General features: G+C 57.0%; 1 protein-coding gene across 7 annotated transcripts in view; it reads left to right on the top strand.

Moving 5' to 3' along the window:
• Window positions 1–27,979, top strand: part of cyfip2 (cytoplasmic FMR1 interacting protein 2) — a 180,223-nt gene that overhangs the window by 64,980 nt on the left and 87,264 nt on the right. For all 7 annotated transcript variants that reach the window (XM_059990728.1, XM_059990727.1, XM_059990726.1 and 4 more), the window contains 7 exons: window positions 4,823–4,989; window positions 5,819–5,966; window positions 8,907–9,060; window positions 12,087–12,243; window positions 12,385–12,481; window positions 17,656–17,732; window positions 25,866–25,974. In XM_059990728.1, coding sequence (XP_059846711.1) covers window positions 4,823–4,989; window positions 5,819–5,966; window positions 8,907–9,060; window positions 12,087–12,243; window positions 12,385–12,481; window positions 17,656–17,732; window positions 25,866–25,974 — 909 coding nt within the window. The remainder of the gene's footprint in view (window positions 1–4,822; window positions 4,990–5,818; window positions 5,967–8,906; window positions 9,061–12,086; window positions 12,244–12,384; window positions 12,482–17,655; window positions 17,733–25,865; window positions 25,975–27,979) is intronic.

Consider the following 27,979-nt stretch of genomic DNA (forward strand, 5'->3'; position numbering starts at 1 on the left):
GTTCCCAATAACCCTTCCATTCCAAGATTTACTGTTCCCAAGGACCCCCATGTCCAAAGACTGCTCCCATTCCCGAGACCTCCCCATTCCTGACCCCACCTCTGTTTCTGAGATAAGCCTTGTTCTTGAGACCCTCTGTTGCAGAGATATCCCCATTTTGAGAGCCTCATTCTCGACTCCCGAAACATCCCATTCCTGAAACCTTCTTTCCAGAGACATCCCATTTCTGAGGGCCCCATTCCCAAGGCACCCTCATTTCTGAGACCATACCCCCCTTTCCTGAGACATCATCCACGTTTCCAAGACTCCCCCCGTTCCTGAGAAACCCCACCCCTTTCATGACCCGTTCCCATTCAGAGCCTTCCCCATTCCTGAAAAAAAAACTCCCCTTTCCCAAGAACCCCCATTCCTGAGAAACCCCTCTGTCCTTCAGAAAACTCTCCCTATTCCCTAGAACCACCTCCCCAGTTCCAGGGAATTTCACCTCATTCCCAAGAAACCACATTTCCGAGATCCCTCCCTGTTCCCGAGAATACCCCTCCCTGCTCTGGCGAAGCCCTTCCCCTTTCACTGGCCTCTCCGTTCGGAGACCCTTCTCCATTCCTGAGCACCCCATTCCCAAGAAATTCTCCCTGTTCCCAAGCCCCTATCCTATTCCCGAGTAAACCTCACTGTTCCGGAGAACCCACTGCACTGGAGACTCCCTATCCCATTCCCAAGGATCCACCCCCATTCTCAAGCATTGCCCGTTTCCGATAACCCACCTGTTCCTGAGAAACCTTCCCCATTTTTGAGACCTCCACCCTGTTCATGAGGCCCACTCTGCTACCGAGACCCTTCCCCATTCCCGAGAAACCTCTCCTTGTTTTTAACCCCATTCCTGAGACCTCTCCCTGTGGCAGAGAAACCCTTTCGCTTCTCAGACCCCTCTCTGTCCAGAGACCCTTTTCCATTCCTAAGAAATCCTCCCCATTCCCAAGCCCCATCTGTTCCCGTGTAATCTTCACTGTTCCTGAGGAGCCTCCGCCTGTTTCTGTGACCCATCCCATTCCAAAGAACACCCGTTCCCGAGTCCCCATGTTCCAGAGAAACTCCCCTTCTCATTACTGAGGTCCCGCCCCGTTACTGAGTAACCCCTCCCCATCCCAAGATTTCCCCCTCCAGTTCCTGTTCAGAAACCCTTCCCATTCAGAGACCCAACCTCATTCCTGAGAACACCCTTTCCACTCCCGAGAATCCCCCCTCACCCCTGTTCTTGGGAACCCTCCCTTCCATTCCCGAGTACCCTCCCCTTTCTGAGAGCCACCTCCTAATTACCGAGAAACTCCTTCCCCATTCCCAAGAATCCCCACCCCCAATCCTGAGAACACAGTCTGTTCCAGAGAAGCCCTCCCCATTTCTGAGACCCACCCCATTCCCGAGAAAACCCCTGTTCCCAAGAACCCCTCCGTTCCCGAGAAACCTCTCTGTTTTTTGAGAGTCCCCGCCCTGTTCTTGAGGCCCCTCCCCATTCCCAAGGCCCCAACCCTTTCCCAAGACCCTTCCCCATTTCTGAGATATTCCTGTCCTTTCCTGAGAACTCCCATCATTCCTGAGGCCCCCTCTGTCCTTGAGAAAACCCCCCTCCATTTCCAAGAAACTAGCTCCCTATTTCTGAGACCCCCCCCCCAGTTCCCAAGAGCACCCTCTTGTTCCTGAGAATCCCTCCATTCCTGAGACCTCCTCCAGTTCCCAGGACCCCCTCCTCAAGAAACTCCCTCTCCAAAGACACCCCCGTTTCTGGGACACCCCCCCATTTCTGAGGAAACCCTCATTCCCAAGAACCCACCCTCCCATTCCTGAGAAACCCTCCACTTATTCCCTCTCATTCCTGAAACCCTGCACCATTCCTGAGAAAATCCTCTCCTTTCCCGAGAAACCCCACTGTTCTCGAGACCCCTTTTGCTGAGAATCCCTCCACCCATTCCTGAGAAAACTCTCCCTGCTCCCAAGACCCTCCCTGTTCCTGAGAATCCCACTCAGTTCCTGAAACACCCTATTCCCAAGAACCCACGCCTTTCCTGAGGAAACTCCACCCGCTGGTCCTCAGAATCTTTCCCAATATATCTCTCCCCATCCTGACCGTCACGGTGCCCCTGACTGTGGGTATGACCGTGCTGCTGACTGTGGGAATGACGGTGCCCCTGACTGTGGGAATGACGGTACCCCTGACTGTGGGCATGGTGGTACCCCTGACTGTGGGTATGACGGTACCCCTGTCTGTGGGTATGACCGTGCTCCTGACTGTGGGAATGACGGTGCTCCTGACTGTGGGTATGACGGTACCCCTGACTGTGGGTATGATGGTGCCCTGTCTGTACCCCTGACTGTGGGAATGACAGTGCCCCTGTCTGTAGCCCTGACTGTGGGTATGACGGTGCCCCTGTCTGTACCCCTGACTGTGGGAATGACAGTGCCCCTGACTGTGGGTATGACCGTGCCCCTGTCTGTACCCCTGACTGTGGGTATGACGGTGCCCCGTCTGTACCCCTGACTGTGGGAATGACTGTGCCCCTGACTGTGGGTATGACCGTGCCCCTGTCTGTACCCCTGACTGTGGGTATGATGGTGCCCCTGTCTATACCCCTGACTGTGGGAATGACGGTGCCCCTGACTGTGGGTATGACGGTACCTCTGACTGTGGGAATAACCATGCCCCTGACTGTGGGCATGACGGTGCCCCTGACTGTGGGTATGACGGTGCTCCTGACTGTGGGTATGACGGTGCCCCTGACTGTGGGTATGACGGTGCCCCTGACTGTGGGTATGACGGTGCCCCTGTCCGTACCCCTGACTGTGGGTATGACGGTGCCCCGTCTGTACCCCTGACTGTGGGAATGACTGTGCCCCTGACTGTGGGTATGACCGTGCCCCTGTCTGTACCCCTGACTGTGGGTATGATGGTGCCCCTGTCTATACCACTGACTGTGGGAATGACGGTGCCCCTGACTGTGGGTATGACGGTACCTCTGACTGTGGGAATAACCATGCCCCTGACTGTGGGCATGACGGTGCCCCTGACTGTGGGTATGACGGTGCTCCTGACTGTGGGTATGACGGTGCCCCTGACTGTGGGTATGACGGTGCCCCTGACTGTGGGTATGACGGTGCCCCTGACTGTGGGTATGACGGTGCCCCTGTCTGTACCCCTGACTGTGGGTATGATGATGCCCCTGACTGTGGGTATGACGGTGCCCCTGACTGTGGGTATGACGGTGCCCCTGTCTGTACCCCTGACTGTGGGTATGACGGTGCCCCTGTCTGTACCCCTGACTGTGGGCATGACGGTGCCCCTGACTGTGGGTATGACGGTGCCCCTGACTGTGGGTATGACGGTGCCCCTGACTGTGGGTATGATGGTGCCCCTGTCTGTGGGTATGATGGTGCCCGACTGTGGGTATGATGGTGCCCGACTGTGGGCATGACGGTGCCCCTGACTGTGGATATGATGGTGCCCCTGATTGTGGGTATGATGGTGCCCCTGTCTGTGGGTATGATGGTGCCCGACTGTGGGCATGATGGTGCCCCTGACTGTGGGTATGACGGTGCCCCTGTCCGTACCCCTGACTGTGGGAATGACAGTGCCCCTGACTGTGGGTATGACCGTGCCCCTGACTGTGGGTATGATGGTGCCCCTGTCTGTGGGTATGATGGTGCCCCTGACTGTGGGTATGATGGTGCCCCTGTCTGTGGGTATGATGGTGCCCCTGACTGTGGGTGTGACAGTGCCCCTGACTGTGGGTATGACGGTGCCCCTGTCTGTACCCCTGACTGTGGGAATGACAGTGCCCCTGACTGTGGGAATGACAGTGCCCCTGTCTGTGGGCATGACGGTGCCCCTGACTGTGGGTATGACGGTGCCCGACTGTGGGTATGATGGTGCCCCTGACTGTGGGTATGATGGTGCCCCTGACTGTGGGTATGACGGTGCCCCTGACTGTGGGTATGATGGTGCCCCTGACTGTGGGTATGATGGTGCCCGACTGTGAGCATGACGGTGCCCATCTGTGGGTATGACCGTGCTCCTGACTGTGGGTATGATGGTGCCCTTGTCTGTACCCCTGACTGTGGGCATGACGGTGCCCCTGACTGTGGGTATGACCGTGCCCCTGACTGTGGGCGTGATGGTGCCCCTGACTGTGGGTATGACCGTGCCCCTGACTGTGGGCATGATGGTGCCCTGTCTGTACCCCTGACTGTGGGAATGACAGTGCCCCGTCTGTACCCCTGACTGTGGGAATGACGGTGCCCCTGACTGTGGGAATGACAGTGCCCCTGTCTGTGGGCATGACGGTGCCCCTGACTGTGGGTATGATGGTGCCCCTGACTGTGGGTATGATGGTGCCCCTGACTGTGGGTATGATGGTGCCCGACTGTGAGCATGACGGTGCCCATCTGTGGGTATGACCGTGCTCCTGACTGTGGGTATGATGGTGCCCTTGTCTGTACCCCTGACTGTGGGCATGACGGTGCCCCTGACTGTGGGTATGACCGTGCCCCTGACTGTGGGCGTGATGGTGCCCTGTCTGTACCCCTGACTGTGGGTATGACCGTGCTCCTGACTGTGGGCATGATGGTGCCCCTGACTGTGGGTATGATGGTGCCCTGTCTGTACCCCTGACTGTGGGAATGACAGTGCCCCTGACTGTGGGTATGACCATGCCCCTGACTGTGGGTATGACCATGCCCCTGACTGTGGGAATGACAGTGGGTATGACGGTGCCCCTGTCTGTACTCCCATCCGTTCCCCTGACTGTGCCCCTGGTTGCCCCCTCCTGCACAGGTGATTGCGATGATCAAGGGTCTGCAGGTGCTGATGGGCCGAATGGAGAGTGTCTTCAACCAGGCTGTGCGCAACACCATCTACGCTGCCCTGCAGGACTTTGCCCAGGTCACCCTGAGGGAGCCTCTGCGACAGGCCACACGCAAGAAGAAGAATGTCCTCATCAGGTGCGGGAGGGGACAGGAGGGGGAGGGAGAAGGGTGGAGGGAGGGTGGGGTAGGAAGGAGAAATGCAGAGGAGTTAAGGGACACTTGGATTTGAGGTGAGGGGAGATGGGTGAGGTGTGCAGATGGTCAGTGGTGGATGGGGAGGGGGAGGAGGGGGAGTACAAGAGATGAGGGGAGGGGAGAGGGGTTGGTTGGGGGAGGGAGTGAACTGAGGGACCAAAGAGGGAGGATAAAGTGTGGACAGAGAAGGTGGGGTAAAGGATATGGATGGAGGAGGAGAGAGGGGATGAGGAAGTTGAGGGCCAGGAGGAGGAGGTAGTGATGGGAAGGGATTGGGATAGGATGGAGGAAAGGGGAGGAATTGGGAGGGAGTTCATGGGGGGCAGTGGTTTAGAGACAGAGGGAGAGGAGTGGGGTTAGGGAGGGAGGAGAGTTGTGGGGAGGAAGTATAGGGGAGAGAAGGAGAAGAAGGGAGTTGTAGGTAGGGAGTCGAGGGCCAGTCCCTCATGTAGCTATGAGGTTGTGATAGGAGGGTGGAAGGAAGATGGGAGCACTGAAGGTGAAGAGGGTGGTGAATTGAAGTGGATGAGGTCGTTGGAGTCAGCTGATCTGGTGTGCTTAACCAGCCCCTCCTGGGGTTCAGTCTGAAGGCCCATGTGGGAGGCAAGAGGGGAGGGGTCTGGTCAGTGAGGGAGGGGCTCCCACGTTCACAGTGACCATCTGTGAGCACAGCTGCTAATTGGGGCCCTGGGTGGGTTTGAGGGAGGGTGCAGAACGTGATGGGACGTGCTCTGAGTCTGACACCCCTACATGTCACCCACCCCCTCAGCGTGTTGCAGGCAATCCGCAAGACCATCTGCGACTGGGAGAGTGGCCGGGAGCCCCCGAACGACCCCTGCCTCAAGGGTGAGAAGGACCCCAAGGGGGGTTTTGACATCAAGGTGCCCCGGCGAGCTGTCGGACCCTCGAGCACTCAGGTTTGTTTCAGGACAACGTGCTCGGCACAGCTTGTGGGGAAGGTAGGGTAAACGAGACTGGGGTGGCCTTTCGCCCTGAGAGCATCACTCAGGGGCTGTCAGCCTGACCGTGGAGAGGGAGCAGAGCAGGGCTGGGTGTTCAGGAGACCAAATGGAGCTGAGAGTGCAGTCCTGATCACTGGATTATGTATAGCTCACTGGGTAACAGGGAGGCTGCAGAAATTTACAGGGGGCCCACATCAGCAACCGGAACAGACGGGGTCTCCTTCCCACGGCCAGACCCAGAGAATACTGTTCCAAGAAATTCCACAAGGAATTCAGGAGGGACTTAAACCATACGGTATAGGAACTGATATTAAGCCATTCAACCCATCAAGTCTGCTCCACCATTCCATCATGGCTGATTTATTATCTCTCTCAATCCCATTCTCCTGCCTTCTCCCCATAATCTTTGAAACTTTGACTAATCAAGAACCTATCAACCTCCACTTTAAATATACCCAGTAACTTGGCCTCCACAGCTTCTGTAGCAGTGAATTCCACACATTCACCATCCTCTTCTTAAAGAAATTCCTCCTCATCTCTGTTCTAAATGGATGCCCCTCTATTCTGAGGCTCTGCCCTCTGGTCCTAGATTCCCCCACTATAGGAAACCTTCTCTGCACATCTAGTCCTTTCAATATTCGATAGGTTTTAATGAGATTGCCCCCTCAATTTTCGAAATTTCCAGCAAGTACAGGCCCAGAGCCATCAAACTCTCATATGTTAAGCATAGCTTCTGTCTCCCAGGACGGTGGGGATGTGGGACCTGGAGTGGGTGGGAGTGTTTGGACACACTCAGGGGGGCGGTCATACCAACAGCTTACCAGGGGGTGGTGGCTTGAGTGGATGGTAAACATCAGCAGAGGATGGCAGGGCTGAATGGCCTTTGGCTGTACTGCACCCTCATCTCTGCCTGCCTGTGGCCATGTGGTGTTGTGGCTGGGTGGAGGGTTTTACCCAATGTGGCAGTGGGAAAAATGGGCTGCAAAAGGCAGATGGCGGTTAATGTGGACATGTGCAAGGTGTTGTACTTTGGTAGGTCTGACACAGTGAACAGTCGGGCACTGAGGAGTGTGGTAGAATAAAGGGATCTGGGAATACAGGTCCGTAATTCTTTGAAAGTGGTGTCACATGTAGATAGGGTTGTTAAGAAAGCTTTTGATGATCAAGTAAAGAGATGGGATGTTATGTTGAGGTTGTGTAAGACATTGGTGAGGCCTAATTTGGAGTATTGTGTGCAGGTTTGGTCATCTACCTACAGGAAAGATGTAAATAAGATTGAAAATTCAAAGAAAAGCTGATTATCAGAGTACATATGAGTCACCACATACAACCCTGAGATTCTCTTCCTGCGGGCAGACTTAGCAAATCTATAGAACAGTAACTGAACAGGATCAATGAACAACAAACTGTACAAATGCAGATGTAGATAACTAGCAATAAATAACAAGCATGAAATAACAGGTGTAAAGAGGGTTTCTTCTTTTTGTTAACCAGCAGGAATGCTAATTTACTGATAACGAGAATGGTATTCCTTTGTAAACCAAATAGGGATTAATGTTCTTTCTTCTGAGTCTGTAAGCTTTTGTTGACGGGCTTTTGGGCAGATCGGCGCGAGGGGGTCGAGAGAGAGGACGCCATGCTCTAAGCTGGACGAGGATCGGACCCCAAAGGGGGGTCCGAGGCCGGGAGATTCTCCGAGGAGGAGGGGGGGATGAAGCTAGATGTGCTTGGTTGACCACTCGGAGGGTCCTGAGCTGTTTGGAGAGTCGAGGAGTTCGGAGGGTCCTAAGCTGCGAGTCGAGGAGTTCGGAGAGGATCGAATGGTGGCCAGAAGACTTCAGAAATTGAGCTCCAACGGCTGTGCACGAAGTGGTTTGGACTTTGATAAGTTTGGCGCCTTTTCTTTAATTTTCTCTTCATATATACTGTATCGTTATTAATCACTTAGTTATAGTAACCTTTATAAATTGTACTCATTTAATCGCATATGGTGTACTGTTTGTTTTTGGGTGAGGCGGGGACCTCACACAGCATCCACACCAGCTGATTACCCAGTTTGGCGGGGCCGAAGGCTGCTCCCCCTAGACAAGAACGAGTTGAGCGAGCCTGAGGCGACCCAGGGGGTTACACAGGATAATAGAGTTCTTGCATGAGTGTAGTTATCCTCTTTCGTTGAAGAGCCTGAAGGCTGAGGGGCAGTAACCTGGTGCTGCAAGTCCTGAGTCTCCTCTACCTGCCACCTGATGGCAGCAGTGAGAAAAGAGTGGTGATGGATGCTGATTTTCAATGGCAAAGTTTTTAGTAGACGCACTCAATGGTTAGTGGGGCTTTACCCATGACGTGCTAGGCTGAATCCACTACCTGTTGTTGGATTTTCCATTCAAAGGCGTTGGTGTTCTTTTGAGCAGAAAATCCTACAAAAGGTAGATTGAAAGAATGCAGAGAAAACTTACAAAGGTGTTGCTGAGACTGGAAAACCTGAATTATCAGGGAAGATTGAATAGGTTAGGAATTTAATCTCTGGAGCACAATACAGAATGATGAGGGGGTATAGATAGGGTAAATGCAAACAGGCTGTTTCCACTCAGGCTGGCTGGGACTACAACTAGAGGTCATGAGTTAAAGGTGAAAGGTGAAATGTTAAAGGGGAACCTGAGGGGGAAGCCTTCACTCAGAGGGTGGTGAGTGTGTGGAGTGAGCTGCCACCCGAAGTGGTGGATGTGGGTTCGATTTCAACATCTGAGAGAAATTTGGATAAGTTCATGGATTTGGAGGGGTAAGGAGGGCCAGCATCGGGGTGCTGCTAACGAATGGTTTGGCTTGGACTGGACTGTCGAGGGCCTGTTTTGTGCCGTAGTGTTTAACGCCTGCATGGTCTCTTCTCCCGTTACCCAGCTGTACATGGTGAGGACCATGCTGGAATCACTCATCGCGGACAAGAGCGGATCCAAGAAGACGCTACGCAGCAGCTTGGATGGTCCCATTGTCACAGCCATCGAGGACTTCCACAAACAGTCTTTCTTCCACACGCACCTCCTCAACTTCAGCGGTACAGAACTTTCCTCAGGGCTTGGGCAGGGCAGGTACAGGGCACACTGGAACTGGGACATGGGGGAGTGTGTTGGGACGGAGCAACTACAGATTGCTGTGGATCTGCAGTCCAAGTGCAGGGTTGGTGATGGTGGAGAGTGATGGTTTAACCCAGGAAAGTGTGGAATTCCAAACAAAGGCTGAACACTGGGTTAATGGTCGGAGTCCAGGCAGTACGGAGGAACAGAACCACCTCATGGTCCAAGTTGGTGTTGGGGTAGGGGGGGGGGGTTCAGTGACAGGGGAGAGTGTCTGCACATTGGGGGAGGGGATTCAGTGCATGGGGAGAGTCAGTGACAGGGGAGAGTGTCTGCACATTGGGGGAGGGGATTCAGTGCATGGGGAGAGTCAGTGACAGGGGAGAGTGTCTGCACAGTGGGGGAGGGGATTCAGTGCATGGGGAGAGTCAGTGACAGGGGAGAGTGTCTGCACAGTGGGGGAGGGGATTCAGTGCATGGGGAGAGTCAGTGACGGGAGAGTGTCTGCACATTGGGGGAGGGGATTCAGTGCATGGGGAGAGTCACTGACAGGGGAGAGTGTCTGCACACTGGGGGAGGGGATTCAGTGCATAGGGAGAGTCAGTGACAGGGGAGAGTGTCTGCACACTGGGGAGGGGATTCAGTGCATGGGGAGAGTCAGTGACAGGGGAGAGTGTCTGCACACTGGGGGAGGGGATTCAGTGCATGGGGAGAGTCAGTGACAGGGGAGAGTGTCTGCACCCTGGGGGAGGGGATTCAGTGACAGGGGAGAGTGTCTGCACACTGGGGGAGGGGATTCAGTGCATGGGGAGAGTCAGTGACAGGGGAGAGTCAGTGACAGGGGAGAGTGTCTGCACCCTGGGGGAGGGGATTCAGTGACAGGGGAGAGTGTCTGCACACTGGGGGAGGGGATTCAGTGCATGGGGAGAGTCAGTGACAGGGGAGAGTGTCTGCACACTGGGGGAGGGGATTCAGTGCATGGGAGAGTCAGTGACAGGGGAGAGTGTCTGCACACTGGGGGAGGGGATTCAGTGCATGGGGAGAGTCAGTGACAGGGGAGAGTGTCTGCACACTGTGGAGGGGATTCAGTGCATGGGGAGAGTCAGTGACAGGGGAGAGTGCACACTGGGGGAGGGGATTCAGTGCATGGGGAGAGTCAGTGACAGGGGAGAGTGTCTGCACCCTGGGGGAGGGGATTCAGTGCATGGGGAGAGTCAGTGACAGGGGAGAGTGTCTGCACATTGGGGGAGGGGATTCAGTGCATGGGGAGAGTCAGTGACAGGGGAGAGTGTCTGCACACTGGGGGAGGGGATTCAGTGGGTGGGGGAGAGTGTCTGTGAGCTGTGGGAGGGCATTCAATGGGTGGGGGGGAGTGTCTGAGCTGTGGGAGGGCATTCAGTGGGTGGGGGGGAGTGTCTGTGAGCTGTGGGAGGGGATTCAGTGAGTGGGGGGGAGTGTCTGTGGGCTGTGGGAGGGGATTCAGTGGGTGGAGGGAGAGTGTCTGTGAGCTGTGGGAGGGGATTCAGTGGGTGGAGGGAGAGTGTCTGTGAGCTGTGGGAGGGGATTCAGTGGGTGGGGGGGAGAGTCTGTGAGCTGTGGGAGGGGATTCAGTGGGTGGGGGGAGAGTGTCTGTGAGCTGTGGGAGGGGATTCAGTGGGTGGGGGGGAGAGTCTGAGCTGTGGGAGGGGATTCAGTGGGTGGGGGGAGAGTGTCTGTGAGCTGTGGGAGGGGATTCAGTGGGTGGGGGGAGAGTGTCTGTGAGCTGTGGGAGGGGATTCAGTGGGTGGGGGGAGAGTGTGTGTGAGCTGTGGGAGGGGATTCAGTGGGTGGGGGGAGAGTGTGGGCTGTGGGAGGGGATTCAGTGGGTGGGGGGAGGGTGTCTGTGGGCTGTGGGAGGGGATTCAGTGGGTGGGGGGAGAGTGTGGGCTGTGGGAGGGGATTCAGTGGGTGGGGGGAGGGTGTCTGTGAGCTGTGGGAGGGGATTCAGTGGGTGGGGGGAGAGTGTCTGTGGGCTGTGAGAGGGGATTCAGTGGGTGGGGGGAGAGTGTCTGTGGGCTGTGGGAGGGGATTCAGTGGGTGGGGGGAGAGTGTGGGCTGTGGGAGGGGATTCAGTGGGTGGGGGGAGAGTGTGGGCTGTGGGAGGGGATTCAGTGCATGGGAGAGTCAGTGACAGGGGAGAGTGTCTGCACACTGGGGGAGGGGATTCAGTGGGTGGGGGGAGAGTGTCTGTGGGCTGTGGGAGGGGATTCAGTGGGTGGGGGGAGAGTGTGGGCTGTGGGAGGGGATTCAGTGGGTGGGGGGAGGGTGTCTGTGAGCTGTGGGAGGGGATTCAGTGGGTGGGGGGAGAGTGTCTGTGAGCTGTGGTAGGGGATTCAGTGGGTGGGGGGAGGGTGTCTGTGAGCTGTGGGAGGGGATTCAGTGGGTGGGGGGAGGGTGTCTGTGAGCTGTGGGAGGGGATTCAATGGGTGGGGGGAGAGTGTCTGGGCTGTGGGAGGGGATTCAGTGGGTGGGGGGAGAGTGTCTGTGGGCTGTGGGAGGGGATTCAGTGGGTGGGGGAAGAGTGTCTGTGGGCTGTGGGAGGGGATTCAGTGGGTGGGGGGAGAGTGTCTGTGGGCTGTGGGAGGGGATTCAGTGGGTGGGGGGAGAGTGTCTGTGGGCTGTGGGAGGGGATTCAGTGGGTGGGGGGAGAGTGTCTGTGGGCTGTGGGAGGGGATTCAGTGGGTGGGGGGAGAGTGTCTGTGGGCTGTGGGAGGGGATTCAGTGGGTGGGGGGAGAGTGTCTGTGGGCTGTGGGAGGGGATTCAGTGGGTGGGGAGAGGGTGTCTGTGAGCTGTGGGAGGGGATTCAGTGGGTGGGGGGAGAGTGTCTGTGGGCTGTGGGAGGGGATTCAGTGGAGACAGTACACGTGTAAAGGGAAGATGTGATAGTATATAGTTGCTGTGCTGTTGGTTTATTTGCTATGGTGACTGTGGCCACTCTGAGGAATGTCTCTCCTGTTCCGATGTCAGAGTCCCTCCAGCAATGCTGTGACCTTTCCCAGCTCTGGTTCCGTGAGTTCTTCCTGGAATTGACGATGGGCCGCCGCATCCAGTTCCCCATTGAGATGTCAATGCCGTGGATTCTGACTGACCACATCCTGGAGACCAAGGAGCCCTCAATGATGGAGTAAGTGTGTGTACCGATAACCTGGAGCTGAAAACCAGCTGACACCGCACGTCTCTGCTCCAAAGCTTTTGATGAAACTCTGAACACAGAATGGTTCCAAACCTGATTCCGATTCTGATGTTGTGGCTGTTATTGTTTCAGATACGTGCTCTATCCACTCGACCTGTACAACGACAGTGCCTACTACACGTTAACCAAGTTTAAGAAGCAGTTTCTCTATGACGAGATTGAAGCCGAGGTGAGCTCTCCACATTCGTTCCTCGGAGGTGACAGCGTGAGGGTCAGACCAGCCCTCTCGACTCTACCCATTGGCCTGGAGGTTGGGAACACCGCTGATAAACTGTCCATCCCATTCTCTGACTCTTCCACAGCAACACACCCTCCTTCCTTGGTCAGACCCCTCCCCAAGCTGGGAAACCCTGGGTTAGAAAGAAAAGAGTCTGTAAGATCATCTTCATTTGCCACACGTAGAGTGAAAAGCCACCTTTTAGTCAATAAACAACAGTGTGAGGCTGTGCTGCGGGCAGTGTGTAGAAACAGTACGTTTCCAGTATCAGCTTACTATCACTGTGACCTGACCCTGGGTGGGGCTGTGGGGAGATGTGATCTGACCCTGGGTGGGGCTGTGGGGAGATGTGATCTGACCCTGGGTGGGGCTGTGGGGAGATGTGATCTGACCCTGGGTGGGGCTGTGGGGAGATGTGAGAGGACCCTGGGTGGGGCTGTGGGGAGATGTGACCTGACCCTGGGTGGGGCTGCTGGGAGATGTGACCTGACCCTGGGTGGGGCAGTGGGGAGATGTGTCCTGACCCTGGGTGGGGCAGTGGGGAGATGTGATCTGACCCTGTGTGGGGCTGTGGGGAGATGTGAGAGGACCCTGGGTGGGCAGTGGGGAGATGTGACCTGACCCTGTGTGGGGCTGTGGGGTGATGTGAGAGGACTCTGGGTGGGGCTGTGGGGTGATGTGATCTGATCCTGGGTGGGGTTGTGGGGAGATGTGACCTGACCCTGGGTGGGGCTGTGGGGGAGATGTGATCTGACCCTGTGTGGGGTAGTGGGGAGATGTGACCTGACCCTGGGTGGGGCTGTGGGGAGATTTGATCTGACCCTGGGTGGGGCAGTGGGGAGATGTGATCTGACCCTGGGTGGGGCTGAGGGGAGATGTGACCTGACCCTGGTTGGGGCAGTGAGGAGATGTGACCTGACCCTGGTTGGGGCAGTGGGGAGATGTGACCTGACCCTGTGTGGGGCAGTGGAGAGATGTGACCTGACCCTGGATGGGACTGTGGGGAGATGTGTCCTGACACTGGGTGGGGCTGTAGGGAGATGTGATCTAACCCTGGGTGAGGCTGTGGGGAGATGTGACCTGACCCTGGGTGGGGCTGTGGGGAGATGTGATCTGACCCTGGGTGGGGTTGCGGGGAGATGTCACCTGACCCTGGGTGGGGCTGCGGGGAGATGTGACCTGACCCTGGGTGGGGCTGTGGGGAGATGTGATCTGACCCTGGGTGGGGCTGTGGGGTGATCTGACCCTGGGTGGGGCTGTGGGGTGATGTGACCCTGGGTGGGGCTGTGGTGAGATGTGACCTGACCGTGGGTGGGGCTGTGGGGAATTGTGATCTGACCCTGGGTGGGGCTGTGGGAAGATGTGACCTGACTCTGGGTGGGGCTGTGGGGAGATGTGACATGACCCTGGGTGGGGCTGTGGGGAGATGTGATCTGACCCTGGGTGGGGCTGTGGGGAATTGTGACCTGACCCTGGGTGTGGCTGCTGGGAGATGTGACCTGACCCTGGGTGGGGCTGTGGGGAGATGTGACCTGACCCTGGGTGGGGCTGTGGGGAGATGTGACCTGACCCTGGTTGGGGCAGTGGGGAGATGTGATCTGACCCTGGGTGGGGCAGTGGGGAGATGTGATCTGACCCTGGGTGGGGCTGTGGGGAGATAAGACCTGACCCTGGGTGGGGCAGTGGGGAGATGTGATCTGACCCTGGTTGGGGCAGTGGGGAGATGTGACCTGACCCTGGGTGGGGCAGTGGGGAGATGTGATCTGACCCTGGTTGGGGCAGTGGGGAGATGTGACCTGACCGTGGGTGGGGCTGTGGGGAGATGTGAGAGGACCCTGGGTGGGGCTGTGGGGAGATAAGACCTGACCCTGGGTGGGGCAGTGGGGAGATGTGATCTGACCCTGGTTGGGGCAGTGGGGAGATGTGACCTGACCCTGGGTGGGGCAGTGGGGAGATGTGATCTGAACCTGGTTGGGGCAGTGGGGAGATGTGACCTGACCGTGGGTGGGGCTGTGGGGAGATGTGAGAGGACCCTGGGTGGGGCTGTGGGGAGATGTGACCTGACCCTGGGTGGGGCTGCTGGGAGATGTGACCTGACCCTGGGTGGGGCAGTGGGGAGATGTGTCCTGACCCTGGGTGGGGCTGTGGGGAGATGTGTCCTGACCCTGGGTGGGGCTGTGGGGAGATGTGTCCTGACCCTGGGTGGGGCTGTGGGGAGATGTGATCTGACCCTGGGTGGGGCTGTGGGGAGATGTGAGAGGACCCTGGGTGGGGCTGCTGGGAGATGTGACCTGACCCTGGGTGGGGCAGTGGGGAGATGTGATCTGACCCTGGTTGGGGCAGTGGGGAGATGTGACCTGACCGTGGGTGGGGCTGTGGGGAGATGTGATCTGACCCTGGGTGGGGCTGTGGGGAGATAAGACCTGACCCTGGGTGGGGCAGTGGGGAGATGTGATCTGACCCTGGGTGGGGCAGTGGGGAGATGTGATCTGACCCTGTGTGGGGCTGTGGGGAGATGTGAGAGGACCCTGGGTGGGGCAGTGGGGAGATGTGACCTGACCCTGTGTGGGGCTGTGGGGTGATGTGAGAGGACTCTGGGTGGGGCTGTGGGGTGATGTGATCTGATCCTGGGTGGGGTTGTGGGGAGATGTGACCTGACCCTGGGTGGGGCTGTGGGGGAGATGTGATCTGACCCTGTGTGGGGTAGTGGGGAGATGTGACCTGACCCTGGGTGGGGCTGTGGGGAGATTTGATCTGACCCTGGGTGGGGCAGTGGGGAGATGTGATCTGACCCTGGGTGGGGCTGAGGGGAGATGTGACCTGACCCTGGTTGGGGCAGTGAGGAGATGTGACCTGACCCTGGTTGGGGCAGTGGGGAGATGTGACCTGACCCTGTGTGGGGCAGTGGAGAGATGTGACCTGACCCTGGATGGGACTGTGGGGAGATGTGTCCTGACACTGGGTGGGGCTGTAGGGAGATGTGATCTAACCCTGGGTGAGGCTGTGGGGAGATGTGACCTGACCCTGGGTGGGGCTGTGGGGAGATGTGATCTGACCCTGGGTGGGGTTGCGGGGAGATGTCACCTGACCCTGGGTGGGGCTGCGGGGAGATGTGACCTGACCCTGGGTGGGGCTGTGGGGAGATGTGATCTGACCCTGGGTGGGGCTGTGGGGTGATCTGACCCTGGGTGGGGCTGTGGGGTGATGTGACCCTGGGTGGGCTGTGGTGAGATGTGACCTGACCGTGGGTGGGGCTGTGGGGAATTGTGATCTGACCCTGGGTGGGGCTGTGGGAAGATGTGACCTGACTCTGGGTGGGGCTGTGGGGAGATGTGACATGACCCTGGGTGGGGCTGTGGGGAGATGTGATCTGACCCTGGGTGGGGCTGTGGGGAATTGTGACCTGACCCTGGGTGTGGCTGCTGGGAGATGTGACCTGACCCTGGGTGGGGCTGTGGGGAGATGTGACCTGACCCTGAGTGGGGCTGTGGGGAGATGTGACCTGACCCTGGTTGGGGCAGTGGGGAGATGTGATCTGACCCTGGGTGGGGCAGTGGGGAGATGTGATCTGACCCTGGGTGGGGCTGTGGGGAGATAAGACCTGACCCTGGGTGGGGCAGTGGGGAGATGTGATCTGACCCTGGTTGGGGCAGTGGGGAGATGTGACCTGACCCTGGGTGGGGCAGTGGGGAGATGTGATCTGACCCTGGTTGGGGCAGTGGGGAGATGTGACCTGACCGTGGGTGGGGCAGTGGGGAGATGTGACCTGACCGTGGGTGGGGCTGTGGGGAGATGTGACCTGACCCTGTGTGGGGCTGTGGGGTGATGTGAGAGGACTCTGGGTGGGGTTGTGGGGAGATGTGACCTGACCCTGGGTGGGGCTGTGGGGGAGATGTGATCTGACCCTGTGTGGGGTAGTGGGGAGATGTGACCTGACCCTGGGTGGGGCTGTGGGGAGATTTGATCTGACCCTGGGTGGGGCAGTGGGGAGATGTGATCTGACCCTGGGTGGGGCTGAGGGGAGATGTGACCTGACCCTGGTTGGGGCAGTGAGGAGATGTGACCTGACCCTGGTTGGGGCAGTGGGGAGATGTGACCTGACCCTGTGTGGGGCAGTGGAGAGATGTGACCTGACCCTGGATGGGACTGTGGGGAGATGTGTCCTGACACTGGGTGGGGCTGTAGGGAGATGTGATCTAACCCTGGGTGAGGCTGTGGGGAGATGTGACCTGACCCTGGGTGGGGCTGTGGGGAGATGTGACCTGACCCTGGGTGGGGCTGTGGGGAGATGTGACCTGATCCTGGGTGGGGCTGTGGGGAGATGTGATCTGACCCTGGGTGGGGCTGTGGGGAATTGTGACCTGACCCTGGGTGGGGCTGTGGTGAGATGTGACCTGACCCTGGGTGGGGCTGTGGGGAGATGTGACCTGACCCTGGGTGGGGCTGTGGGGAGATGTGACCTGATCCTGGGTGGGGCTGTGGGGAGATGTGATCTGACCCTGGGTGGGGCTGTGGGGAGATGTGATCTGACCCTGGGTGGGGCTGTGGGGAGATGTGACCTGACCGTGGGTGGGGCTGTGGGGAGATGTGATCTGACCCTGGGTGGGGCTGTGGGGAGATGTGATCTGACCCTGGGTGGGGCTGTGGGGAGATGTGACCTGACCGTGGGTGGGGCTGTGGGGAGATGTGATCTGACCCTGGGTGGGGCTGTGGGGAGATGTGATCTGACCGTGGGTGGGGCTGTGGGGAGATGTGACCTGACCCTGGGTGGGGCAGTGGGGAGATGTGATCTGATCCTGGGTGGGGCTGTGGGGAGATGTGACCTGACCGTGGGTGGGGCTGTGGGGAGATGTGACCTGACCCTGGGTGGGGCAGTGGGGAGATGTGTTCTGATCCTGGGTGGGGCTGTGGGGAGATGTGACCTGACCGTGGGTGGGGCTGTGTGGAGATGTGACCTGACCGTGGGTGGGGCTGTGGGGAGATGTGATCTGACCCTGGGTGGGGCTGTGGGGAGATGTGATCTGACCGTGGGTGGGGCTGTGGGGAGATGTGACCTGACCCTGGGTGGGGCTGTCAGGCAGAGAACTCCCCACCCACATACCTAATGCTGCTGATTTGTCTTCTAGGTGAACCTTTGCTTCGATCAGTTTGTTTACAAGTTGGCAGATCAAATTTTTGCTTACTACAAGGCAATGGCAGGCAGGTAGGGAACTGCTCATCTTGTTCAGAAATGTTCAACTCCTTCAGCAACAACTGAGAGGCTGCATTTGATGTTCAAATGAAGCAACGCCACCAGATTTAATTTGGCCCAAAGATACTCGGTTCGCCCTCCAGTCAGTCCCACAGCCTTTCGTCTCTCTGGAGCACTGAAACGGTCCGCGGGCTCCAGTGTGCCCCTGTTGATGATTTTGCCTGTCTACACCAACCCCATTTACCGTATCCCTGTCCACCGAGCCGAACTCCTGTGAGACCATGTGAGTGGGTGGAGGCGGGAGGGTGAACTGAGAAGCTGAGAGGTGAGGGGGAAGGTGGGTGAGTGGGAGAGGGGGATGAAGTGAGACACTGGGAGGTGATAGGTGAGACCAGGGGGGGGGATGAAGTGAGAATCTGGGGGTTGATAGTTGGATAAGGCTGGAGAGCAAGGGATCTGATGGGAGGAGAGAGTGGACTGTGGGAGAAAGGGGAGGAGGAGGAGGAGGAGAACCAGAGGGTGCTGAGGGGTGTCCTTCCCTTCTCCTGCCTTCTTTCTCTAGCTTCTGCTCCCTCCCCTTCCAGTCCTGATGTTGGGTGTCAGCCCAAAACACTGACTGTTTAGACACCTCCCGAGTTCTCTGACCTGTGGAGTTCCTGTAGTATTTTGTGTGTTACCGCAGAGGGATTCTGCTCCCTGTTGGACCAGAAGAAGATCCTTGCTACTCCAGTCCATGTGCAGTGGCTCTGTGTGTCTGTTCTACCCCCACCCCTGTTTCGTGCTCCCCACTCAAACCCGACCTCTGATCCTGTACCTTTAACCCTCTGTCATCTCAGTTGCCTCCCTGATCCGCCACAGGCCTAGAATGGTGCGTGTGAACTGTGGTCCATCTGCAAGCCCCAGAAACACACTGTGTGTGTGTGACACACGGTCGTCTCCGTGAGCCCAGAAACACACTGTGGGGTGTGTGTGTGTGACACACGGTCCTCTCCGTGAGCCCAGAAACACACTGTGTGTGTGTGTGTGACACACGGTCGTCTCCGTGAGCCCAGAAACACACTGTGGGGTGTGTGTGTGTGACACACGGTCCTCTCCGTGAGCCCAGAAACACACTGTGGGGTGTGTGTGTGACACACGGTCGTCTCCGTGAGCCCAGAAACACACTGTGGGGTGTGTGACACACGGTCGTCTCCGTGAGCCCAGAAACACACTGTGGGGTGTGTGTGTGTGACACACGGTCCTCTTCGCAAGCCCCAGAAACACACTGTGTGTGTGTGACACACGGTCCTCTCCGTGAGCCCAGAAACACACTGTGGGGTGTGTGTGTGACACACGGTCGTCTCCGTGAGCCCAGAAACACACTGTGTGTGTGTGTGACACACGGTCGTCTCCGTGAGCCCAGAAACACACTGTGGGGTGTGTGTGTGGCACACGGTCCTCTCCGTGAGCCCAGAAACACACTGTGGGGTGTGTGTGTGACACACGGTCGTCTCCGTGAGCCCAGAAACACACTGTGGGGTGTGTGTGTGGCACACGGTCCTCTCCGTGAGCCCAGAAACACACTGTGGGGTGTGTGTGTGGCACACGGTCCTCTCCGTGAGCCCAGAAACACACTGTGGGGTGTGTGTGTGACACACGGTCCTCTCCGTGATCCCAGAAACACACTGTGGGGTGTGTGTGTGACACACGGTCCTCTCCGTGAGCCCAGAAACACACTGTGGGGTGTGTGTGTGACACATGGTTCTCTCTGTGAGCCCAGAAACACACTGTGGGGTGTGTGTGTGACACACGGTCCTCTCCGTGAGCCCAGAAACACACTGTGGGGTGGATGTGTGACACACGCTCCTCTCCGTGAGCCCAGAAACACACTGTGTGTGTGTGACACACGGTCCTCTCCGTGAGCCCAGAAACACACTGTGGGGTGTGTGTGTGGCACACGGTCCTCTCCGCAAGCCCAGAAACACACTGTGGGGTGTGTGTGTGACACACGGTCCTCTCCGCAAGCCCAGAAACACACTGTGGGGTGTGACACATGGTCCACTCCTCAAGCCCAGAAACACACTGTGTGTGTGTGACACACGGTCCTCTCCGTGAGCCCAGAAACACACTGTGGGGTGTGTGTGTGACACACGGTCGTCTCCGGGAGCCCAGAAACACACTGTGGGGTGTGTGTGTGACACACGGTCCTCTTTGCAAGCCCCAGAAACACACTGTGTGTGTGTGACACACGGTCCTCTCCGTGAGCCCAGAAACACACTGTGGGGTGTGTGTGTGACACACGGTCGTCTCCGTGAGCCCAGAAACACACTGTGGGGTGTGTGACACACGGTCCTCTCCGTGAGCCCAGAAACACACTGTGGGGTGTGACACACAGTCCTCTCCGTGATCCCAGAAACACACTGTGTGTGTGTGACACACGGTCCTCTCCGTGAGCCCAGAAACACACTGTGGGGTGTGTGTGTGACACACGGTCGTCTCCGTGAGCCCAGAAACACACTGTGGGGTGTGTGTGTGACACACGGTCCTCTTCGCAAGCCCCAGAAACACACTGTGTGTGTGTGACACACGGTCCTCTCCGTGAGCCCAGAAACACACTGTGGGGTGTGTGTGTGACACACGGTCGTCTCCGTGAGCCCAGAAACACACTGTGGGGTGTGTGTGTGACACACGGTCCTCTCCGTGAGCTCAGAAACACACTGTGTGTGTGTGACACACGGTCCTCTCCGTGAGCCCAGAAACACACTGTGGGGTGTGTGTGTGACACACGGTCCTCTCCGTGAGCCCAGAAACACACTGTGGGGTGTGTGTGTGACACACGGTCCTCTCCGTGAGCCCAGAAACACACTGTGGGGTGTGTGTGTGACACACGGTCCTCTCCGTGAGCCCAGAAACACACTGTGGGGTGTGTGTGTGACACACGGTCCTCTCCGTGAGCCCAGAAACACACTGTGGGGTGGATGTGTGACACACGCTCCTCTCCGTGAGCCCAGAAACACACTGTGTGTGTGTGACACACGGTCCTCTCCGTGAGCCCAGAAACACACTGTGGGGTGTGTGTGTGACACACGGTCCTCTCCGTGAGCCCAGAAACACACTGTGGGGTGTGTGTGTGACACATGGTTCTCTCCGTGAGCCCAGAAACACACTGTGGGGTGGGTGTGTGACACACGGTCCTCTCCGCAAGCCCAGAAACACACTGTGGGGTGTGTGTGTGGCACACGGTCCTCTCCGCAAGCCCAGAAACACACTGTGGGGTGTGTGTGTGACACACGGTCCTCTCCGCAAGCCCAGAAACACACTGTGGGGTGTGACACATGGTCCACTCCTCAAGCCCAGAAACACACTGTGTTGTGTGACACACGGTCCTCTCCTCAAGCCCAGAAACACACTGTGGTGTGTGACCCACGGTCCTCTCCGTGAGCCCAGAAACACACTGTGGGGTGTGTGTGTGACACACGGTCCTCTCCGTGAGCCCAGAAACACACTGTGGGGTGTGTGTGTGACACATGGTTCTCTCCGTGAGCCCAGAAACACACTGTGGGGTGGGTGTGTGACACACGGTCCTCTCCGCAAGCCCAGAAACACACTGTGGGGTGTGTGTGTGGCACACGGTCCTCTCCGCAAGCCCAGAAACACACTGTGGGGTGTGTGTGTGACACACGGTCCTCTCCGCAAGCCCAGAAACACACTGTGGGGTGTGACACATGGTCCACTCCTCAAGCCCAGAAACACACTGTGTGTGTGTGACACACGGTCCTCTCCGTGAGCCCAGAAACACACTGTGGGGTGTGTGTGTGACACACGGTCGTCTCCGGGAGCCCAGAAACACACTGTGGGGTGTGTGTGTGACACACGGTCCTCTTTGCAAGCCCCAGAAACACACTGTGTGTGTGTGACACACGGTCCTCTCCGTGAGCCCAGAAACACACTGTGGGGTGTGTGTGTGACACACGGTCGTCTCCGTGAGCCCAGAAACACACTGTGGGGTGTGTGACACACGGTCCTCTCCGTGAGCCCAGAAACACACTGTGGGGTGTGACACACAGTCCTCTCCGTGATCCCAGAAACACACTGTGTGTGTGTGACACACGGTCCTCTCCGTGAGCCCAGAAACACACTGTGGGGTGTGTGTGTGACACACGGTCCTCTCCGTGAGCCCAGAAACACACTGTGGGGTGTGTGTGTGACACACGGTCCTCTCCATGATCCCAGAAACACACTGTGGGGTGTGACACACGGTCCTCTCCATGAACCCAGAAACACACTGTGGGGTGTGACACGGTCCTCTCCGTGAGCCCAGAAACACACTGTGGGGTGTGTGTGTGACACACGGTCCTCTCCATGAACCCAGAAACACACTGTGGGGTGTGATACACGGTCCTCTCCATGAACCCAGAAACACACTGTGGGGTGTGACACGGTCCTCTCCGTGAGCCCAGAAACACACTGTGGGGTGTGACACACGGTCCTCTCCGTGAGCCCAGAAACACACTGTGGGGTGTGTGTGTGACACAGGGTCCTCTCCGCAAGCCCAGAAACACACTGTGGTGTGTGACCCACGGTCCTCTCCGTGATCCCAGAAACACACTGTGGGGTGTGTGTGTGACACACGGTCCTCTCCGCAAGCCCAGAAACACACTGTGGTGTGTGACCCACGGTCCTCTCCGTGAGCCCAGAAACACACTGTGGGGTGTGTGTGTGACACACGGTCCTCTCCGTGAGCCCAGAAACACACTGTGGGGTGTGTGTGTAACACACGGACCTCTCCGTGAGCCCAGAAACACACTGTGGGGTGTGTGTGTGACACGGTCCTTTCCACAAGCCCCAGAAACACACTGTGGGGTGTGTGTGTGACACACGGTCCTGTCCATAAGCCCCAGAAACACACTGTGGGGTGTGTGTGTGACACACGGTCCTCTCCGTGAGCCCAGAAACACACTGTGGGGTGTGTGTGTGACACACGGTCCTCTCCGCAAGCCCAGAAACACACTGTGGGGTGTGTGTGTGACACACGTTCCCGTCCGCAAGCCCCAGAAACACACTGTGGGGTGTGTGTGTGACACACGGTCCTCTCCGTGAGCCCAGAAGCACACTGTGGGGTGTCTGTGTGACACACGGTCCTCTCCGTGAGCCCAGAAACACACTGTGGGGTGTGACACACAGTCCTCTCCGCAAGCCCCAGAAACACACTGTGGGGTGTGTGTGTGACACACGGTCCTCTCCGTGAGCCCAGAAACACACTGTGGGGTGTGTGTGTGACACACGGTCCTCTCCGTGAGCCCAGAAACACACAGTGGGGTGTGTGTGTGACACACGGTCCTCTCCGTGAGCCCAGAAACACACCATGGTGTGACTGACTGTACTAACTCTCTCGGCCCCTCGGCTCGCCCCTCATGTTGATTTGGGCAGTCCAGTGTGGGGCCGTCCAGACCTGCATTGTCCTCCCTCCCCCTGCACTGCTCCCACCCCATTTAGACCCTAGTAGCGCTCTTTGTTTAGGTTTGAGGGAGAGTCAGGGACTGCCCCACACTAGCTCCTCCTGTTTCCCTGGGCAGCTTTGTATGCATGAAGATATAGGGTGCAAGCTGAACCAAGAGTTAAAATTGGCGTGTCGCAAAGGTAATGCCATGGTTGTAATGGGGAATTTCAACTTGCAGGTAGACTGGGAAAATCAGGTTGGTACTGGATCCCAAGAAAGGGAGTTTGTTGAGTGCCTCTGAGATGGATTCTTAGAACAGCTTGTACTGGAGCCTACCAGGGAGAAGGCAATTCTGGATCTAGTGTTGTGTAATGAACCGGATTTGATAAGGGAACTCGAGGTAAAGGAGCCATTAGGAGGTAGTGACCATAATATGATAAGCTTTAACCTACAATTTGAGAGGGAGAAGGGAAAATCGGATGTGTCAGTACTACAGTTGAACTAAGGGGACTATGGAGCCCTGAGAGAAGAACTGGCCAAAGTTGACTGGAAGGACACCCTAGCAGGGATGACAGTGGAACAACAATGGCAGGTATTTCTGGGAATAATATAGAAGGTGCAGGATCAGTTCATTCCAAAGAGGAAGAAAGTTTCTCAGGGGAATAGGAGGCGACTGTGGCTGACAAGGGAAGTCAAGCATAGTATAAAAATAAAAGAGAAGAAGTATAACATAGCAAAGATGAGTGGGAAGCCAGAGGATTGGGAAATTTTTAAAGAGCAACAGAAGATTACTAAAAAGGCAATATGGGGAGAAAAGATGAGGTACGAAGGTAAGCTAGCCAAGAATATAAAGGAGGATAGTAAAAGCTTCTTTAGGTATATGAAGAGGAAAAAATTAGTTAGACCAAAGTTGGGCCCTTGAAGGCAGAATCGGGCGAATTTATTATGGGGAACAAGGAAATGGCAGACGATTTGAACAGGTACTTTGGATCTGTCTTCACTAGGGAAGACACAGACAATCTCTCAGATGTAATAGTGGCCAGAGGACTGAGGGTAACAGAGAATCTGAAGGAAATTCACATCAGGCAGAAAATGGTGTTGATAAATCCCCAGGGCCAGGTGGTCTGCAACCCAGAGTACTTAAATAGGTGGCTCTAGAAATCGTGGATGCATTGGTAATCAGTTACTGAGGATTGGAGGGTAGCTAATGTTATCCCACTTTTTAAGAAAGGAAGGAGAGAGAAAACATGGAATTATAGACCAGTTAGCCTGACATCAATGGTGGGGAAGATGCCGGAGTCAATTATAAAAGATGAAATAGCGGCACATTTGGATATCAGTAACAGGATCTGTCCGAGTCAGCATGGATTTATGGAGGGGAAATCATGCTTGACTAATCTTCTGGAGTTTTTTGAGGATGTAACTATGAAAATGGACAAGGGAGAGCCAGTGGATGTAGTGTACCTGGACTTCCAGAAAGCTTTGATAAAGTCCCACATAGGAGATTAGTGGGCAAAATTAGAGCACATGGCATTGGGGGTAGGGTACCGACATGGATGGAAAATTGGTTGGCGGACAGGAAACAAAGAGTAGCGATTAACAGGTCCCTTTCAGAATGGCAGGCAGTGACTAGTGGGGTACCGCAAGGCTCAGTGCTGGGACCGCAGCTATTTACAATGTATATTAATGATTTAGATGAAGGGATTAAGAGTAACATTAGTAAATTTTAAGATGACACAAAGCTGGGTGGCAGTGTGAAATGTGAGGAGGATGTTATAAGAATGCAGGGTGACTTGGACAGTTTGGGTGAGTGGGCAGATGCAGTTTAATGTGGATAAATGTGAGGTTATCCACTTTGGTGACAAGAACAGGAAGGCAGATTACTATCCAAATGGTGTCAAGTTATGAAAAGGGGAAGTACAATGAGATCTGGGTGTCCTTGTTCATCAGTCACTGAAAGTAAGCATGCAGGTACAGCAAGCAGTGAAGAGAGCTTCATAACAAGGGGAGTTGAGTATAGGAGCAAAGAGGTCCTTCTGCAGTTGTACAGGGCCCTGGTGAGACCACACTTGGTATTGTGTTCAGTTTTGGTCTCCAAATTTGAGGAAGAACATTCTTACTGTTGACGGAGTGCAGCGCAGATTCACGAGGTTGATTCCCGGGATGGCAGGACTGTCATATGTTTAAAGATTGGAGCAACTGGACTTGTATACACTGGAATTTAGAAGGATGAGAGGGGATCTGATTGAAACATATAAGATTATTAAGGGATTGGACGCGCTAGAGGCAGGAAACATGTTCCAGATGTTGGAGGAGTCCAGAACCAGAGGCCACAATTTAAAAATAAGGGGTAGGCCATTTAAAACGGAGTTTTCACCCAGAGAGTTGTGGATCTATGGAATGCTCTGCCTCAGAAGGCAGTGGAGGTCAATTCTCTGGATGCTTTCAAGAAAAAGTTACATAGAGCTCTTAAAGATAGCAGAGTCAAGGGACTTGGGGAGAAGGCAGGAACGGGGTACTGATTGTGGATGATCAGTCATGATCACATTGAATGGAGGTGCTGGCTCGAAGGGCCGAATGGCCTACTCCTGCACCTATTGTCTATAAGATCCGCTCCATCCTCTTCCCTCTCAGCCTTGCTATCCCCCATACCTTGCGTCTCTCCAGCTGGTTTTGTGTGTGACGGGGATGGCTCATTGTGATTAAATTTCCCCTCGCTCTCCCAGTGTGCTGCTGGACAAACGATTCCGGGCCGAGTGCAAGAACTACGGAGTGATCATTCCTTACCCTCCCTCCAATCGCTACGAGACGCTACTGAAACAACGGCATGTGCAGGTATGGCTACAAGGCTGGGGCTGGCCTGGCCTAGTCACTGACCAGTGCCCCTGGGTGTGGGCACAGCTGCAGGATGAGGGCTGGCCTGGTCACTGACCAGTGCCCGTGGGTGTGGGCACAGCTGCAGGGTGAGGGCTGGCCTGGTCACTGACCAGTGCCCGTGGATGTGGGCACAGCTGCAGGGTGATGGCTGGCCTGGTCACTGACCAGTGCCCGTGGGTGTGGGCACATCTGCAGGGTGAGGGCTGGCCTGGTCACTGATCAGTGCCCGTGGATGTGGGCACAGCTGCAGGATGAGGGCTGGCCTGGCCTGGTCACTGACCAGTGCCCGTGGGTGTGGGCACAGCTGCAGGATGAGGGCTGGCCTGGTCACTGACCAGTGCCTGTGGATGTGGGCACAGCTGCAGGATGAGGGCTGGCCTGGTCACTGACCAGTGCCCGTGGGTGTGGGCACAGCTGCAGGATGAGGGCTGGCCTGGTCACTGACCAGTGCCCGTGGGTGTGGGCACAGCTGCAGGGTGAGGGCTGGCCTGGTCACTGACCAGTGCCCGTGGATGTGGGCACAGCTGCAGGGTGATGGCTGGCCTGGTCACTGACCAGTGCCCGTGGGTGTGGGCACATCTGCAGGGTGAGGGCTGGCCTGGTCACTGATCAGTGCCCGTGGATGTGGGCACAGCTGCAGGATGAGGGCTGGCCTGGCCTGGTCACTGACCAGTGCCCGTGGGTGTGGGCACAGCTGCAGGATGAGGGCTGGCCTGGTCACTGACCAGTGCCTGTGGATGTGGGCACAGCTGCAGGATGAGGGCTGGCCTGGTCACTGACCAGTGCCCGTGGGTGTGGGCACAGCTGCAGGATGAGGGCTGGCCTGGTCACTGACCAGTGCCCGTGGATGTGGGCACAGCTGCAGGGTGAGGGCTGGCCTGGTCACTGATCAGTGCCCGTGGGTGTGGGCACAACTGCAGGATGAAGGCTGGCCTGGTCACTGATCAGTGCCCGTGGGTGTGGGCACAACTGCAGGGTGATGGCTGGCCTGGTCACTGACCAGTGCCCGTGGATGTGGGCACAGCTGCAGGATGAGGGCTGGCCTGGTCACTGATCAGTGCCCGTGGATGTGGGCACAACTGCAGGGTGATGGCTGGCCTGGTCACTGACCAGTGCCTGTGGGTGTGGGCACAACTGCAGGATGAGGGCTGGCCTGGTCACTGACCAGTGCCTGTGGGTGTGGGCACAACTGCAGGATGAGGGCTGGCCAGGTCACTGACCAGTGCCTGTGGGTGTGGGCACAGCTGCAGAGTGAGGGCTGGCCTGGTCACTGACCAGTGCCCGTGGATGTGGGCACAGCTGCAGAGTGAGGGCTGGCCTGGTCACTGACCAGTGCCCGTGGATGTGGGCACAGCTGCAGGATGAGGGCTGGCCTGGTCACTGACCAGTGCCCGTGGATGTGGGCACAGCTGCAGGATGAGGGCTGGCCTGGTCACTGACCAGTGCCCGTGGATGTGGGCACAGCTGCAGAGTGAGGGCTGGCCTGGTCACTGACCAGTGCCCGTGGGTGTGGGCACAGCTGCAGGATGAGGGCTGGCCTGGTCACTGACCAGTGCCCCTGGGTGTGGGCACAGCTGCAGGATGAGGGCTGGCCTGGTCACTGACCAGTGCCCGTGGGTGTGGGCACAGCTGCAGGATGAGGGCTGGCCTGGTCACTGATCAGTGCCCGTGGGTGTGGGCACAGCTGCAGGATGAGGGCTGGCCTGGCCTGGTCACTGACCAGTGCCCGTGGGTGTGGGCACAGCTGCAGGATGATGGCTGGCCTGGTCACTGACCAGTGCCTGTGGATGTGGGCACAGCTGCAGGATGAGGGCTGGCCTGGTCACTGACCAGTGCCCCTGGGTGTGGGCACAGCTGCAGGATGAGGGCTGGCCTGGTCACTGACCAGTGCCCCTGGGTGTGGGCACAGCTGCAGGATGAGGTCTGGCCTGGTCACTGACCAGTGCCTGTGGATGTGGGCACA

This window comes from Hypanus sabinus, chromosome 15 (genome assembly GCF_030144855.1).
Source record: "Hypanus sabinus isolate sHypSab1 chromosome 15, sHypSab1.hap1, whole genome shotgun sequence".
NCBI lineage: Eukaryota > Metazoa > Chordata > Chondrichthyes > Myliobatiformes > Dasyatidae > Hypanus > Hypanus sabinus.